This window comes from Lytechinus pictus, chromosome 12 (genome assembly GCF_037042905.1).
Source record: "Lytechinus pictus isolate F3 Inbred chromosome 12, Lp3.0, whole genome shotgun sequence".
Lineage (NCBI taxonomy): Eukaryota > Metazoa > Echinodermata > Echinoidea > Temnopleuroida > Toxopneustidae > Lytechinus > Lytechinus pictus.
In genome coordinates, this window is record NC_087256.1 from 2731011 (window position 1) to 2750194 (window position 19184).

General features: G+C 34.7%; 1 protein-coding gene across 4 annotated transcripts in view; it reads right to left on the reverse strand.

The window, feature by feature from the left end:
* LOC129273363 (prominin-1-A-like) overlaps nt 1–19184 on the reverse strand; it is a 39355-nt gene that overhangs the window by 4264 nt on the left and 15907 nt on the right. For 2 of the 4 annotated variants that reach the window (XM_064107581.1, XM_054910388.2), the window contains exons 7-25: nt 18001–18090; nt 16742–16956; nt 16073–16208; nt 14849–14928; nt 14365–14468; nt 13757–13909; nt 13006–13132; nt 12337–12440; nt 10537–10624; nt 8396–8521; nt 7294–7374; nt 6542–6625; nt 5731–5784; nt 5345–5425; nt 3834–3902; nt 3494–3583; nt 2643–2761; nt 2008–2042; nt 387–446 (exon numbers count right to left, since the gene is read on the reverse strand). In XM_064107581.1, the coding sequence (XP_063963651.1) occupies nt 421–446; nt 2008–2042; nt 2643–2761; nt 3494–3583; nt 3834–3902; nt 5345–5425; nt 5731–5784; nt 6542–6625; nt 7294–7374; nt 8396–8521; nt 10537–10624; nt 12337–12440; nt 13006–13132; nt 13757–13909; nt 14365–14468; nt 14849–14928; nt 16073–16208; nt 16742–16956; nt 18001–18090 (1862 nt within the window). In that variant the 3' untranslated portion in view covers nt 387–420. Of the gene's footprint in view, nt 1–386; nt 447–910; nt 929–2007; nt 2043–2642; nt 2762–3493; nt 3584–3833; nt 3903–5344; nt 5426–5730; nt 5785–6541; nt 6626–7293; nt 7375–8395; nt 8522–10536; nt 10625–12336; nt 12441–13005; nt 13133–13756; nt 13910–14364; nt 14469–14848; nt 14929–16072; nt 16209–16741; nt 16957–18000; nt 18091–19184 lie in introns of all 4 variants that reach the window. The other 2 variants (XM_054910389.2, XM_054910390.2) reach the window with 2 other exon arrangements.

Consider the following 19184-nt stretch of genomic DNA (forward strand, 5'->3'; position numbering starts at 1 on the left):
AATAGAATGATATAATTTTAGTTTGAGAATAAATACTAGAACCTGAATATTAGAATTATAATACATTGCAGGCACTTAAATTCAGGGTAATGTTCAAATAATCGTAGGTAACTGTATGATAGCAATGACGCAATTACGACCCTAAACTAAATTCACATTTTAAACCTATGAAAAGGAATGAAATAGCTTTAAAAAATTCAATTTAGTAATAATATGATGAATCAGAACTTTGGAGAGTAGTTTGTTCCATGCTTTAATCTCCTCATCAATTGTTAAAATACTCTATTCTAAATTTGGTCATACATCAATCGTAAGGTGTAAAGTGGCCTTTTCAAAACTGGCAATGAAATGAACATGCAGAATGGAATGGTTTTCTGGCTACTAACCCCCATAGAGAGATATAGAGGGAGAAAGACAGCTTTATGATGAAAATTCTCTATTAGGTTCTGTAAACAAAATCACAATTACACAGCAATCAGAATACAGTTAAACCCTTTGCCAACCCAACAAAATCCAGAGTTAAATTTTTCTGCATCAAATTTAAGACCAAGGGAGTGTTTCATGAAACAATGGTCAGTGATTTTAACAGACTTATTTGTTCTGAGCCAATCAGATGGAAGGATATCAGTAGCTTCTAACAATTATCAGTGTAAACTACTGACCACTTGTTTCATGAAATGCTCCCCACAAATCTGTTATTAGAATATGACAAGCATGAACTAGATGACATTTTGGTGAACTGAACAAAATGATATGCAGTGCGAGTGCCTTTTGTTAGTGGTGCAGCACTAAATGTATTTCCTCCTATGCAAGGGAGAGGGGCGTGAGGGGGGGGGGGGGCTGGGAATGGAACAGGAGTAGCGATTGGAATGCAACTTGTCAATAAAGGAATAGATGACCTGACACATACCTAACAAAGTTTGATATTCTGTGTATGCAAAAAGGGAGTTAAACACAACAATGTTATCATGGGACTGCAAAGTTAGGTTGAGTGGGAATGTCTAAATATGAAATGAATTTCTTTTGATCAATGATTTATGAGCAATGTTATGATACATGCCCAATAGTAGATCATTTTCATTTCTTAAAACTTTAAAAGGAGAATTCATGTTCAAATAAACTTCTCTTCATTTAAAAGAGTATGTCTTCATTGAAGAAAATAACCTACTTTAACAAACTTGTAAAATAATCATGTTGCCAAGCAATACACCAAAATATAAATGAGTTTAATCTATTTTTTTTTTTACCGTAGTGGATTCTGAGTGTTAAACGCTATTGACCACATGATGTCATTGTGGTAAACTTGCCATGCAACGCTAGCAAATAGTTGTGCTAGGTAGATCATATTTTTGAAGGTCTAGTGTGCACATCAATGCAAATGTCAGAGTAATTAAAATTCACAGAATATGTCCCTTTGAACGGTTGTCAACAAGATAATAAACTTTGTTCCAAAGGTCATGTGATCTAGCTTTATGTTTTTTATTAGATATTACATATATGATTCAATACACACTTTAATCAACGCTACCAGCTGTATTAATTTTCATCAATACTATTATCAATATTATCACAATAATTGGACGGGTCAAACGTCAGTACTTTGAGTCCTTGAGAGGGTGATATTTGCCATGTGCTTATTAGATATGTATGAATGAGCTATATGACATAGTTATCGCATATTAGAGTTCACTTGGAAGTATGCAATATGTTCTTCTCATGAATTAATTGCCCCAAGCGACTTAACAGGAGGGGTGTTCTTGGATAAAATGCTCATAGAGCAGTGCAAAGCTAATTTACTCAGATTCTTGAACATAAATGTGGCTGCTGAGCATATATAGATTAGAGCTGTGAAATTAACTTTGCTGGCCGCATAGCAAGTTGCACATATCAAAATTGGACAAAACTCTAATAATGACAATTCCTAACATCAATATGAAATTAGTTAGCAATTATACATTATTGGGATAAAAAGAACTACTAAGAATTATTGGGGGAAAATGAACTTACCATATGCCTTCATTGGTAGTGTGTCCAAGTCATTCCTGTTATCAAGGAATCAAAAAGAAATAAAAAGGAAGGTTGGTCACCCTTCTTGTGTAAGAGGCCTCTCAGAGAGTTTACATTTAAACAAAAATCCCACATACGCACTTCTTATTGGTAAGGAATCAAGTTGCATTTTTTTTCAAGTTACATTTGATTGGAGCCCCTTCTGCAAAATACAGGCCCCAGATCAGCCGCTCTCCACAAATGAGCATGCTGCATTACTGTCACTATCACTCCACTGAGGTGATTCACAAAACTTTAAGAGTGATTTAAAGTCACTCTTTAATTCCTAGGTGTTTGCAGTATACAGCTCATTATTTAGATTAGGATATGAGTGCATTGGTGTCAAACTATTACTTTAAATCACACTTACCTCTTTGTGAAACACCCCTGCCCACTGGTCAAATCACCAGATGAAAAAGTGCAAGTATACTATCAGAACTGATGAACTAAGGCAAGCTGTCCACTTGTTTATTTTTTGTGATCATTACTCTTTGTATATGTTGAATTATGGTATAATGTAAATTGTAAACTGAATTGAAATTGCATTAAATGTACAGTATGTTATCTGCCGTATAATTATTTAATGATTTACTTACTCTCCATATATATCTTCAAAGAACTTCATTCGTCTGTAGTACTTAGAAAGCTTAACAGCGAGTACAATACTAGGTATAAGAAGCAGTACACAACCACCTAATGTGAACCATAATGTATTCTAGAAGGATAGAGAATATAAAAGAGAGAGAGAGATTATAAGAAATATGAAACAAAATACTTTTACAATGCTTTAGTATACAAGAAAAATCAATTGTAAGGCATAAAAAATCATGCTGCCCTCATCATCAGCCCCAACTTTGGGTTGGTCGGTCGATTTTCATATCTTTGGTGGAGTTGATTTATTTATGCAGTCAAAATGTATATTAAATGCTGTTTTAAGCCATTGATTACAAAGTTAATAATTTAAAGCAAATAATTTGTCAAAATATGACATTTTCTCACAAAAAATATTGCATTTGTATATTTTCGGTCTGCAAAAAAAACAAAACCCCGTTTTTATTTTTAATGGTCAGATGAGAGCAATATACTAGTACTTACCTCATTTTAGACCTAATATCGTACTAATAAAAAAAAGGGAATATTCCATTAATAATAATAATAGGCATTTATATAGCGCCATCTATCTAGAAATATTCTATTCTGAGGCGCATTGATAATGGTCAACAGATTTATTCAGAAAACAAAAACTTAATGGCATAAAATATAACTTTATGATAAAGCCTTCACATTTTGATGAAACCTGAGTTTAACTCAAACACAATTCATATAAGAATAGCAAATGAAATAAATTTTAACCAGTTGAACCCTGTTGTGTCTTCCATTTATCAACTTCAAACTGAATTATAAATGTTAATAGTTTTCATATATCAACACAAAGTAAATGCCTTACCAGTGAATCTGATGTATAATCACACAGCACAACATCAAGGGAAGAGTAGACTGCTGATATAGGTCTGCAGTGACCAAAATCTGTTGTGAGCTGCAAAATATAGAGAATGAATCATATCAAACATTGACAAGAAAATGTGGAATATAGACAAAACAATGTAAGCGATCAACCAGTGATGGGCATTTTTTTATATTGATCCTTATCTCAAGATCAGTCTCATGACTGCAATCTGTGATTATTTATCTTGTTCTTGATATAAAACTGAATAATCTTGGTCTAATTACTAAACACCTTCACATTTTCTGGCTTGTTTCAAAGAATGATATATTTTCATTGTTACCTCATATATGATGTGATCTGCTGTCTGTTCAAGGTAACCAACCAAATGATCTCTAAACCGTTTGATTTCCTGTAAAAGCAACCAAAGAAAAAACCAACCCCACATAAAATTAAACAAAATCAATAATGATCAAGATGTTTTGAATAAAAACAATGCTGATAATACTTTATATGGTATACAAGTTTGGAATGCATGCATTTTGGTATCTTGTCTAAATTTGTTGTAAGTTAAGAATGATTGTCTTGTGAATAATAAAATAATAAAAACATCTTAATCAGTCATAATGGTCAATGCAATCAATATTACATGTACCTGGGCTGGCATAGTAAAGAATAAACTATACACTGTGTTTCTTGTTCGATATAGTATTACCTCCTAAATCTCAAAATGCTTTAAAACTTCACATCATTATTTCTTCCTGTACTCAGATCTGAACTTATCTACAATCCCGGGGGGCCACTTCCATTGATGAGTGGATACCATGCACGACCAAAAAAAACATGAAAAAAGGATCTCCTTTTCAAGATAGGGCACGTTATGCAAGTAACGTAATAAGGGTGTCAAAAACACTAAAATGATGAAAAAAAGGGTATCTATTTCGCTAGGAAAGCTACGTGTTTACGGTCCAATATGTGAGGGTATAAAAGATTATAATACTTTATAAAGGATGTACTTTTTTGCACCAACACTACGTGTTTAGGGTCCTGGGAATGGGGTGGTATGTACCCAGCGGCCTTAACTTTTACGCCGACGTACGTTACCCAGTTTGTATGTGTGCTTCTCTAGCTGATATTATAACTCAAATGTCCATACACATTACTAGAAAAAATACTGCTGCTAATGCTGGGGCTGTTAAACTATCGATGTAGCACTTGTTTAGGGGGTCAAAGGGAATACTTGCTAAGGGGTACCATTTTGTTTCTAATACTTGTTAAGGGTAGGGTTTCGCTTGCAAATACTTGATAAGGGGTGCATTTTCAGAACATGGCTTGTTTAGGGTGCTTTTCGAAACCCCATGTTCACGCATGGTATCCATTTGTCAATGGAAGTGCCCTCCCCCCTGGGCTACGATCCCTTGATTTCACAATGCATATTTTGATATGTTACAGCTTACAGTTCATTTGATATATTTGGCAATAAATGTTACAAAATATAGAACTGTTATTTAGTGACCTTTTCGGACCAGCAGATACATTGTAAATGCAGCTGTTACAATGAAAGCACTGAACAATTTTATCTCCACAATCAATCTATTTCCAAAGTAAAAATAATTGTTATTTACATAAATACTATGCAATATTTATGTACAAGAACTTCATTTGCACATTTAATGTTGCTAATAGGGCACTCTGCTTTCTGGTTTATTTGATGGAATTTTCAATTTCATTGTGTATTGAATTACTTTGTAACTACAGTCTTATCACATTGTTTAACTCTTTTTTTCCTTCTCTAAAAAATGAAAGTGGAGACTAAACTGAATGAAAAGAACAAAATCAGTTTAACTACATTACCTCATCAAGAATAAGTGGACCATCAGTGCTTACAAATGACTCTACTTCATTAATGCCTGTTAAAGTTCCATTGATCAAGGCCTGAAAGAAATTAATCAAAACATAAATATCAATAGACTACAATTACAAGTCAAGATTATATTATCCTAGTTAAATGTTTAAGATCCTTCTTATTACATTCACATGTCCCAACAACAGATATACATTTAATGTAAAGGGTTTTTATTAAAAAAAATAAAAATAAATAACATTAAGACTTCCTATTTTGTAAAGAGAGAACTTGAATGCTTGTTCAGTCTTTCCTTAAAAGATACCAATTCATTTATGATTTTTAATAATTATCACTTTATAAGGATTCATTTAAAAAATAATCCATATGGACTTACCGACAAGTAATTTGTCTTGCTATGCAATGCTGTGAGCTTACTCTTCAAAACGTTCTGCCAAAGAAAAAAGAAACACTAGTATAAGACCATTCATGAACTCCCATGAGTAGTAAGAAACTGGGAAAAACAGTAATTACTTTATTTGCTTTCTATCAAAATAACCCAAAACTCATCAATCCATTTGGCAAATACCTAACAGAACAATATGGTATGCACACTTATAGCAAAGTCACTACACATAGTAGTGATAATGGCATAAAGGACATTTGATGACTTGCTTAATTGAGTGGGCAATTCTAAAATTTGTCAGCAAAGCAAATGATGCACAGGTTTATTAAGCAGGTGATCTTAGTTGGTATGCAGATATCTTGAGTATTTAGAATAATGTACAAAATCACTCAGCAAGCCTTGTGCTTCTTGTATTACATGATTGTTAATATGCCTATCTTGAATGATCTGTATAATAATAATAATTAATAATACAGGAATTGTATAGCACCCTGCTAGGTGCTCAAGGTGTTCCTATGTTTCCCTGACTAAGCTAGTCTACTGATTGCGGTGCTCACAGCTCTGAGGAATTACTTCCTGACAGTACCAATTTACCTCACCTGGTTGGAGTGTAGCACAATGTGAGTAAATTTTTTGCTGAAGGAAAGCACGCCATGGTTGGGAATCGAACCCACATCCCTCAGAATGAGAGACGAGAGACTATCCACAATACCACAACGAATTAATACACTCATACATGTGCATTATTTGTTCATCATTGTCTTCTTCCCTAGTATGATCATTAATAGGCTGTCTCACTTACCACTTTAGACTGCATCGGCTTGACAAACGTATTGGTCAGTGTGGTCAGTTTATAAGCATGACCACGCAACTTGTCATACAGTGTCTGCATAGGTAACAAGAATTACATAATTTCATTTATGAAATATCAAGAATGTTTCATTACCACTCCAACATATGTTTATCTTATGGAATTTAAAAAAGAAATAGGCATTTTCTAATTTATTATGCAGTAGATCAAGTCTAATTGCCCAAGTGAACAAAACTACAGGGGACTGTTTTATAAAGAGTTTCAACTTTGGTAACTTTGTCACAATGGCAAACTACCATGGTAACAGGGTTCAGCAGCCAATCACCATCAAGGTCTCCATGGTAGTTACAATACTGGCAAAGTCACCATGTAGTTATAACTCTTTATGAAATGGATCCCTGGATATACACAATATCTTGGGGTTGGCTCATCAATCTCAACTGATAGAGGTATGAGGAAATCATATACAGTCCTTGTTATACTGTCAATCCAGGCACTGTGACATTTATTTCCCACATTATATATATCAGCATGGATAGGTACAGCAAGTATGTATTAGGCCTCTAATCTAAAGAAGAATAAATGTGGAGAATTTAAAAACAATAAAACTTGGAAGCTGTAACATTGAATCAAAATGGAAAATCTTCTCTTTGACATGTTGAAGTAGCTTCATATTTTTTCCCAACATAGAAAGCTTGGATTGGAACACCGAATGATAAAGATTAAATGCAATATGGTCTTACCACATTGTTTTCTCTGTTAGCTGTAGTCCTCAGAATGGTAGCATAGTCAGTCAGGTTTACTTTCGTAATACTCTGACTTATCTATCAAAACAAGGAAGATATGAGATTATTAATATAACAACATGCAGCCTTAACAGAGAGGCTTGACTGTGTTTTAAATTAAAATGAAATACAGTCCGACCTCTCTTATCCGGCCTCCCCTTATCCGGATCTTTCTATCATCCCGACGCATACTTGCCAAGATTTTTTTTCCAATCTAGTACATGGGGAAATCAGATTTCAATCTAAAATCTAAATTCCTACGCAAACTCACTTTGATTACATTCATTTTCCAATATACATGTAGTCTACCTACAACCACATTAATTTTTATGAAAATATCTCACCCGAATCACCGAAAGAACTTGGACATGATAATTTTCCAGTAAATCAGGGCACAGCGCAACCATTTCATCATGTTCTCTTTTTTTTTTTTTTTTTTTTTTTGGGGGGGAACAACACATGTCTCGGGCGCTAGGCCTCGTCTTACGGACAGCGCCATCTATCATGTTTGAGCCTACAGTCAGTATAACAATGGCTGACTTTGCAAAGCTGCGATGCGTGCTGCGATGATCCAATTTAAAAGCTTGGTTTCATTGAGTCATTCTCATTCTTTTGAGGTATGCTCAATGTATTCCTCAATCATTCCAGCAGGTAAATTATCCAAGAGTTTTTGCAACCAATCAATTTAATTTTCGTAAAAAAACGCCTATAATTTGCACTGACACTGCAGTGAATACTGTCTGTACGCCCACTACAATAGATTACGTGTAGCTACCATTAGGAAGGCAGCTGAGTGTATTTAATATCGAGTCTCCCAGATCCGGATAAATCCCTTATCCGGAATGGTGCTGGTCCCAACGTGTCCAGATAAGAGAGGTCAGACTGCAAAACTATCATATCAAGCAAGCTAAGTCATTCATCATATTCTCATTTTCTCAGAAAAAGGGAGAAGGTGAAAGAGAATGGAAGTACAAGGAGAGATGCAAGTACTTACAGAGACATGTGCCAGATAAAAATAGACAAAAATTTAGTAGAATGAATAAGACCTTTGTTATCATACCTCTTGTAGTACACCAGTGATATTGATGTTGTTTCCAGCATCTCTGATACGAGTGAGAGAAGATACTACTCTGCTATCCAATGTGGTGAAATTAGATAGGTCCATAGACTCTAACACAAATGAGGACTGGATCAAAGTAAAAACCATATGTAAACATAGCACAAGCATAGTAAGACATTAGATTCACTCTACTGGGCTGCCAGGTACTGGGGGAAAAAAACTTTAGTCAGCAAACCATCTTAACCTATATATCAGCAAGGTACATGTACATCCAGTTTTGCACTGATTCTAAAAATACATGACTTTCCAACTAAACTTCATTCAGTGTACTCTCTTATATAGAGGACATATACCATAGGTCCATTCCTAAGCTCTCTCCCACTGCTTGAACGGTGCAGTGCCATATTTTAGATGAATATCTTTATATCTATCTACTGAATTAGTCCCATTAAGGAGTATAATTCTCTTGCAATCTTACAGGAACTTTATTAATTGATGATGTAGACAAGTTTATGAGTATTCTGAGCTTTAGACTCCCTACTGAGAACAACAGAAAAAAAACCCACAGAAAAACGTATCTTCAAATCAGGGTATGTATGATATAGGATGATCTACTAAATGAAAAGGGTATGATATGTGTTATTATTAACAATTATGTTTTGTAACTTTTCTTAAATTTCATTTCTAACATCTGAAACTATGGAGAAATAATTATAGGTGTGCACCCTTATAGCACAGAAGCTGAAAGGTATATACTGCCCTTTACAGCTCTATATCAGAAAAGCAATACTAAACATGAATGGATTACCAATTCAACTTACATTTAGTTCTGATGACTGCAAGTCAGCAAATCCATGTGATCAAAAGAAAACAAATCATGCATAAAATGAAACAAACAAAAAAAATCATGAAGAAAATCATAGAAAGATGTAACCACTGTAACAACATGGCGTGTGAAAAGTAAAGTTGAATTATGGGAGAAATGAATGCACCAAGAAAGGGTATGTATACATTTGAATTAAAAAAAAAAGAAATAACAGAGATGAGAATGATAGGTGATAAACTCAGAAAATTACTAATAAAAAAAGGGGATAAGGTGGGCAGACAGACAGATAAACACACATAGAGGCATGTGGAAAAATAATAACAAAACACACATGTGTATTTAAGTTTCCTTCAAAGAATTTTTATCAAACTCATTTGAAATGTCACCCCAGTGTTCCTTTTGAAAAATTGATACCCACTGACAACAAGGCAAAAGCGATTTTGTGTCTCGCCCACTTATGAAAATAACCAGAAATATCGTGATTTGCGAGGGCACGCAACAGAATTGTATCGAAACTTCGTGAAATGACTGGGATGGAATAACACTTGTCATAAGAGCCTTGCACTTAAACTTTAACGTTGACCTGAAAATGACCTTTGACCTTACCATGTGACCTCTGACTGCAGCATAAGATGCAGGTCCCCGTAGTCCATCTACCATCCAAGTTTGGTTGAAAAGTGACTTACAGTTGCTGAGTTAGGTGTCATAAGAGTCTTGCACGTAAACTTTAACGTTGACCTGAAAATGACCTTTGACCTTATCATGTGACCTCTGACTGCAGCATAACATGCAGGTCCCCCAAGTCCATCTACCATCCAAGTTTGGTTGAAAAGTGACTTACGGTTGCAGAGTTAGGTGTCATAAGAGAGTCTTGAATGTAAACTTTAACGTTGACCTAAAAATGACCTTTGACCATTCCATGTGACCTCTGACTGCAGCCTAACATGCAGGTCCCCCAAGTCCATCTACCATCCAAGTTTGGTTGAAAAGCGACTTACGGTTGTGGAGTTATGTCATTAGGTTTGTGACGGACGGACGGACGACATTTGGATCCCTAAGTCTCGCCTTCACCTCTGGTGGGCGAGACAAAAAAGCACTGAAGGATTAACTCATCTAAATGCCAGATTGTTATATTAATATGTCATTCTTGTATCAAATACACTTCAAAGGCCTATTGAGAGACCTAATATATCATTACCAGATCTTTAGGTCCATTAGCCTGAATAGTGCAGTCTGTGCATTCCAGGTAGAACTGTCATAAAATAACTAAGTTTCTGGGATAAACAGAATTCAGTAGTAAATGGCTCCTACTCACCTTATTGTAGTTAAGTAAGAGCTCTGCAATGGTGGTGGTTATGTTCGTATCAACCGTTGTTAGGATAGCAGCATTCTGTTCACATTTACTGCAGAATAACAGGAAACGTATCACATATGAGATGATTATCAGTGTAGACATTAGCATTGTTTCATTCTTTCATATTTACTGGAGACAATAGCTAAGTCTAAACCTACAGGTGTCCAAGAATTTTACTTCTCAATATTATGAAGTCAAAAAGGGGCCTAAGCTTTCGATCCTAGCAGAATCTTCGTCGGAGGCAAAATGACAAACATATAAAGTGGAACAACCATAATATAGACCACAAACAAGCTACAGCAACACTAGAAACAAGGAGACAAAAGGGGCATTAGTGAGTAGAGAAGACCAATCAGGTTAGTGAAGGGGATGAAAGAAAAGGAGTAGGCAGACACAAAGGGAAGTTAGTGTAAGTAAGGCCAAGAGGGATTAAGATAATGAGGCAGGCAACATCAAACAGGATCTGGAACAAAACAGTGATAGAGGGATGAATAACTAGAGAATTAGTGAGAGGTGGGTCAAACAGGTTACAAAGAAAGGCATAATAAACTGGTGCATAAGAGTGGGGGAAAAAAGGAAAAGAATGGGGAACAACTGATAATGTGCAAAAGACAAATAAGTATATATGATAAAGCATTAAACAAACTAAGAGAAGAAGGTAAGTGTAAATATGTATCTATAAGTGATATGTATATAAATATATCCAAAAAAGAAATGTATATGAAAAAATATAAATACACAAACGGTGTAACTGATATTGTAATCCGCTAGGTGTGACGGGAAAAAAAAACGATAGGACTATACAGTAGGAAAAAAAAAAACAACCTGTATATGTGAAAAAGAGGAAGCAAATTGCCTAAAAAGGTAAAAGCAAATATAGAAGAGAGGGGGTGTATTATGAAGAAACCATAGTATACATGTAAATAAGCAAATGTGGTAAATCTAAAAGAGGTGAGTGGAGAAAAAAAATATATATATAATAATTATCATATCGCCTGCATAAGGAAGGAAACATTGGAGCTGAGCTCAATATTATGAACGCAAACTTCATTAAAAAATTTAGTGGCATGAATTTACAAGGTGGCATTAAATCCATGGACTGATGGATTTAGTGTATAAGGTATTAGAACGGAACAAATTCATGCTTGTCAGAATACATTGGGACCAGTTTCTTATATTATTTTACGCAAAGTATGGACTCAGTTAAAGAAACCTGGGGGCCTTTCACAAACAGTCAAGTGTGAGTAATGATTGAATGGCGACGTACACATTCAATTAAATTAATTAACGAGGAACTTCACCCTACAAGCTCTGCTTTTTAGTTGGTCTCCTTCCCTTTCGATATCATGGTATTATTGTATTTTAAAAATTGATTGATATGTTATATTTTGTAAATATGTATATTGAACTATCATTGTAAACATAAAAATATTGAAAGAGGAAATAAATGAATTGAATTGAAATATAACACACAATATTATTTTATTCACAGTAGTCCGCATCCTATCAGCATGATTAAACCAATGCAGTGATGCCTATTATATTACATGCTACTCGGAATTCATGTTTGATTCTAAGTCAATCTTGAATCTTTGTGAGATGCCCCCAAGAATCTCATTTACTGATGCCCATGGTGATATAATGTAAATGTTGACTTGGAAATTAATAATCTAATAGGTTTTGATCTGTTGATATCAAGTTCAGTGTTGGTGAGAACAGATAAAAAATCATGCATACGTCATTGTTGATCAGTTTTCTTACTTGATGATATTTTCTGCACTGATGGGTTGATTGCCATCACTCAGTAAGACGGATCCAAGAAAACTTGCTTCTCCTTGGTCCAGGAGATATGGATAGTCTATAAGCTATAAGGAAATCCATCAATTGGAAAGCATGTATTCATCAAAAATATTAAATGACAAATGAGAGAACTAGCACTTCCCTTTATGCTTGAAAGTATGACTATTTCAAATGATTCAATTTAGTAATTGTGAAATATGATTTAACATCAAAATAGGTTTTTAAAAATGACAATGTCAGTAAACATCTGTATGACTATCAACTTGAGATAATGTTATAAGTAAAATAGCACATCATTTTGTCATCAAATTTAAAATAACCAACTAGGATGAAACATTTTTGTAATTCCTTTAAAATTTTATAAGCCTCTCTGGGAATCATGTCTTTGGCTTCAACAGAAAAGCAAGACTTGGAAAAAATAAAGGCCTGAAATTTTACTGTGAAATCTTTAAGCAACGCAGACTTATCACACAGATCATCCAGGGGGATCGAGGCCCCCTCCCCTCTGCCTTAATAGGGTTAATACCTTGTTAAAATTTCACAATGAATAGCAAGTCTTCACTATTAGATTTGATTACACTGGATGCCATCTTAAAATATGTCAGGACATAATGTTTTACTCGACTATACCTCTCTCAATAATGCCCTTGTTTCAATAGGTTGACATATTCCTTTCTCAGTTCCTCCTCCGGCTAAGAAAAAGATGGTTGTCATCAGCATCAACAGAGCAGAAAACAAAAATCCAAATGCAACACCACTGTAGAGTAACAAGGAGATACAAGAATTCTAGTTTACAATCATAAACACCGCATGTACAGTGAAACCTGTATTTAAAGACTTCCTGAGAAGAGCAGTTACTACTAGGCTCCTTCTTAATGTTCTTTATGGGCCCCGTCTTAAAAAGAGTTGCGACTAATCTGATCAAACTCAACTGTGGAAAGCCAGCAACACCACATCTAAAATTACATGTTTGTTCTTAAATATTTTTAGATATCATGTATTTCTCGACAATTTGGTGTGTTTGCCTTTGTTACAAAGGACATTATGCAAATTTCCTGTAGAAAAAATTATGACATTGATGGATTTCCATAGTTAAGTTGATTGGATCAATCGTAACTCTTTGTAAGACGGGGCCCTGAGGGTGATCTGAATCTTTCGGAGAGTCATAGGTTGGAATCCAAGCCATGATTCCTCAAGCAAGAAATTTACCCACATTGTGCTGCACTCAACATAGGTAAGGTGAATCAGAACAGACAGGATACCAAGAGTTTACAACAGTACCTTCAGCTAAACCCAGGGTAATACATTGTGCACATTTGAATACTTATCTACATAAAAGTGGCTTTATAAATGCTACATCACATTACTATCATATACTCACGCAAGGAGCAGAGTTCCACCGAGGTTTGACAGACATCCCCTCTCTGTAGGTTGATCTCTCTTATCTCGACCACATTCACCAAATAATACTCCAAGATAATTACATAAGATAATGATGATGAATACACACACTGAACCTATACCACAATAGAACCTGAAAGAGACAAAAGAGATTTTAATACAACTGTCAAACAGCAGTCAATTTACTCCAAAATCTTGGGCTAGCACAATAGAGTGTCTCCAGATGGTGCATGCATTCACAAAGTCCACACTATCAATTCAATAATTACCTTTATCCCCAGATCTAATGAATAAACCAGAATCAGGAATATAGAAGACATGTTCCAATAAAAACACAGCCATTCCTTAACACTTAGTAAGGAAAAATATTTACCCATTCTGTTCAACATATTTGGGAAATTATCAAAAGCAAAGTTTCAGGAAATTAAGATCGCCTCTCAATGTTTTCTTTTATATTGGTTATTATTTTGAAAATATTACATCCACAAATACATAACCAATAGAATAATGAGAGAATTATCATCTTCAAAAGTTGTTTAAATTAAATCAAACTGTTATGCTTTGCTTTGACATTCATTATTAACTCACCTGTACTGGTCATATGTAACAGCCATATGAAGGCTCTTATAAAGCATTTGAGAAACTGGTTGATCTGAAGAATGGCTGAAAATTGCTGTTATCTGATCGATTACCTGCAATTATATCATATTCATACATTTTGTAGAAATCATATAAAAAAGGCACTATATAATGAGGATTATGAATGTCATATAGAATATCTTACAGTGTAGTTTGCTCAATCATTATTGCCAAAAATTCTTGACACAAGTGGTTATTCTTAATATTTATTTTTTCACAAGTCCATCATGACAATTTTTTAAATAAAATGTTCATGTCAACTAATCAACACAGGGTAGAAAGTCTTTTATACTCCATTACAATTTGTTTGTAGCAGTATGTCCTACATTTCTGCTTGATTTTTGTCACGTTTTTAAACCATATAGCTTAAAATTTCTCTACACAGTCCCATCTTAAGTGTAAAATGTCACCCTCAAAATGTTAGTAAACTTACAACTTGACTCAAATTTCTAGCATTATCAACAATGCCAGAAGCACCTCCAGCATACAGATCATCCACCATTTGCTTGATTTCTAAGAAACAAAAATGTGAAAAGGAATAGATTCTGAGTCAGATATCAACACTAAGCTGTGAAAAATACAAGCTTGTAACTTTGTTCCAAAATATATATGATTTGGGATGAAATTTGAAAAGTCTACACATAAACAAGTAAAAAAAGAAGAGCTATGAATTTGTAAGAACACCACTCCAACTTACTTTCCTCCTTATCCAATAAAGAATGCACAAAAATAAAAGTACTCTTAAGGGAAATTAAACCTTTTGAACAAGTGGGCTTGTGTGGAAACAGAAAAATAAAAGAACAAAGAAAGTTTGAGAAAAATCAGACATATAATGAGAAAGTTATGAGCATTTGAATATTGTGATCACTAATGCTATGGGGATCCTCCTATTGGCAATGCGACAAAGATGTGTGATGTCACATGTGAACAACTTTCCCTTTGATTGACCATAAAATACCCCCAAAATGTCTCTTTTTGTTCTTTCTTATAGTGATACAAACTCTTTATCCATAATGTATTCTTTGAAAATCTGTATTACATGCCCTCCTATAGAAAGAATACAGGATCTACTGATAGATGTGATAAAAGAGGCAGTTTAACTGAAATAATATATACTAATGTAAAGGGAAAGTTGTTTACAAGTGACATCACACATCTTTATCGCATTGCCAATTAGAGGATCTCCATAGCATTAGTGATCGCAATATTCAAATGCTCATAACTTTTTCATTATTTGTCCGATTTTTCTCGAACTTTCGTTGATCTGTTTCTTTGATTTTTCTGTTTTCACACAAGCTTTCTGGTTCCAAAGGTTTCATTTTCCTTTAAGACTCAAGGACAAATCCGGGAAGGGGGGGGGGGGCGGGGTGGGGTGAAGAAGATTCTTAACCAAACTTTCTGCTGAGTATTATGAATATCATTACACCTATGGCCCAACTGAACCCATGACACAACTTAGACACTCTTCATAATGGGCCCCTGTATCACCATCATTACAATTGATCTTAGGACTGATTAGTAAAGAGATATTGCATTGACTATTTTGTGCAGTCAATGATATAAATCTACTATATGATCAATCAATAAGCTTCATGTAACAGGGTGCAGGTGACTAACATCACATTGTCTGAAATACTGGTTTAGATAGGGTGTTTACCTTGTACATGTGAGCTGCCTTCTTCTTCAATTCTTTGTGGAATAGAATCTAAGATAGCTTGTGTACTGATGGCATAACTGGTAAGATCGCTTTCTAATGCCTGTGATGCCTGCATCAGCAAGTCTTCAATGTTTGTCTGATGAAAAATGTAGAAAAACATATATATTTACAAAAGTAAATATATTCATATTCATTTTGACTATCCAAAGCAAGACGATATACCAGAAAAATGATCATGGCAAATGATTGAAGAAAAATACTTTCATGTGACTTTATTTAGAAATACTTAGCAAATGACTTTGTGAACTTTTACTAAGTCACTTGGGGAAATATACAGGAGCACTACAATGCCAGTCTTCTGTAAATGAACTTATAAAAAAGTCCCCAGATTACACACACAGAAAGTCTAATGATGTCTCGCATGGTATTTAGACAACATGACATCACTTTTAATCAGTTTTATCGCAAATATTTAATCACAACCATTACTCGTCATAACATTTATATGGATTGACCTGGTAAGATGCAAACGTCATTTTATTTGCCCATTATTGTCTGTGCCTCACACAGTGACTTGCTGGAATACTCCCCATGGGGGGAAAATGTGCATACAGTTTATTGAGACAAGACAAACTGATCATCATAACATTCCATAAAACTGAAACCCACCTTATTATAGTGCGTTGAAAGCGAGAGTCTATTAAGATCAATAAGACCTCTTGCAGCCCTGCATCCTTCACTCTGAAAGCATGCTGACGATTGCAGGGTATCATTGAGAAACCATCTTTCGTCCCTCAAGGAGTCTGTGAGGATCATAGCTGAGAACTGCAGCTCCTGAATCAGGTCATTCGTCTTGTTGAGAAGCACATGGGCATCATATGCATCTAGTTACAAATCAAATTCAAATAGAGTAATGGGTCTAGTTAAAACTATAAAGCAACTTAGAAACATAACAAGTGGAGCGTCTCTGGCAGTCTCGCCTCCATTACGCCATTCAATATAGCAGCAGTGCTGACTTTGAAAAACAACTTGAATAGTTATTAAAAAACAATAAAATACTACGTTCATTGACCCTAAATGACCTTTAACCCTGACCTGAATCTCATACAGGATGCTCAATGATACTTGATTACATATGTCTAAGTTTCATGAACTAGATCTATAAGTTATAATGGCAATTTAGCAAATACCTCCAACATGGCCAGAGTTCATTGACACTTTATGACCTTTGACCTTGACCATGTGACTTGAAACTCATACAAGATATTTAGTGTTACACCATTACCCTTATGTCCAGGTTTCATGAACTAGATCCATAAACTTTAAAAGTTATGACGAAATTTCAAAAACTTAAAATAGGTTAATATTTCAATGTTGATTCCCCCAACATGATCGAAATTGACCCTAAGTGACCTTTGATCTTGGTCATGTGACATGAACCTTCAGCAGGATGTTCAGTAATACTTGATTACCATTATGTCCAAGTTTCATCAACTGGGTCCATATCCTTCCTAAGTTATGAGGACATTAAAAAACTTAACCTTGGTTAACATTTTCATGTTGACAACACCACCGCCATCAGAAAAGCGGCGCCTATAGTCTTGCTCTGCAATGCAGGCAAGACAAAAAAATAATACAAGCATACCAATGAAAATTGTTGTTTCCCCAAAAAATATATATAACAGGGAATGATTACTCCTGGAACATTTAACTATGAAATTTACATCATTTGAGGTTACCATGATTCAATGATATCTTCTTTGTAGGCAATCTATGTCATAATCAAGAGTATATTTAATTTTATACTTTGACAATTGACATATTCTTTTTTCTTGTTAACGTGCACAGTACATAAATAATACTAGTAATAATTGAATGATCTGAAAGAAGACGTAAAATGGAGAAAGATCACCAAATTGCTTTCTTACCTCTATGAAGCTCTTTGACAGCAATGATGGCAGGTTCAACTTTGACCCTAAGCTTATCCCTCACTGGTTCACCGATAGAAATGCTGATATCTGAACATTGCAGAAAATATTAAAAGAAATATGATTACATTTAACAGATACTAGACAGAGAGGCATGACATGGTATAATTTTTTTGTGAGCTGTAGGCCAATGAAAATCGTCCTGTATTCATCTCATGTTTAGGGCAGCATAATCATATATACCAAATTTAGAAGGAAATGGATATTTAGCGGGAAAAAAATACAATCACCTAGATGATGCTCACTTCACATGCTTACTTTCCAAATTGTGGAATGTTCCCCACTTTTATCAACCCCTTCCTTTTCCCTTCTTCCTTTCTCTCCCTCTCCTACCCATATCATAGTGAAATACCATCACTTACTACTACTACTACTACTACTACTACTACTACTACTACTACTACTACTACTACTACTACTACTACTACTACTATCACTACTAATTCTACTACTTCTAAAACTACTACTACTACTACTACTACTACTATCACTACTACTACTACTACTACTATCACTACTAATTCTACTACTTCTAAAACTACTACTACTACTACTACTACTACTACTACTACTACTACTACTACTACTACTACTACTAACTACTACTACTATTACTACTACTACTACTACTACTACTACTACTACTACTACTGCTACTACTACTACTACTACTACTGCTACTAGTATTACTATTTCTACTATTACTACTACAAATACTAATAATAATACTGCAACTACCATTACTACTACATTTATAAATCACCTAAATAGTATTTTCTATGCATTAGAAATGCATTAAGACAGCCTGACAGTATGATGAATAAAGCAGACAAGGCACAACTCCGTCAGAGGCCTTCCTCAATAGGTCAATTATGATAGGAGCCCTTGAAGTGTCTATGATTCATTTTCCCCTACATTCTCTCATACTGTTTGACCAAAAGTTCACACCTCTCTTCATGCACATGTTGCTCATAGGAAACATGCTCATTCCTCAACCTATAATAGATTGTCTTATCATTTATTCACAATCCAAGCTATTGATATACATGTAATTAGATTGAGTGATGTTGATGAGGTCTCTACTCACACTTCTGGGTGCTGCGTGATAATCAAATCATACACAC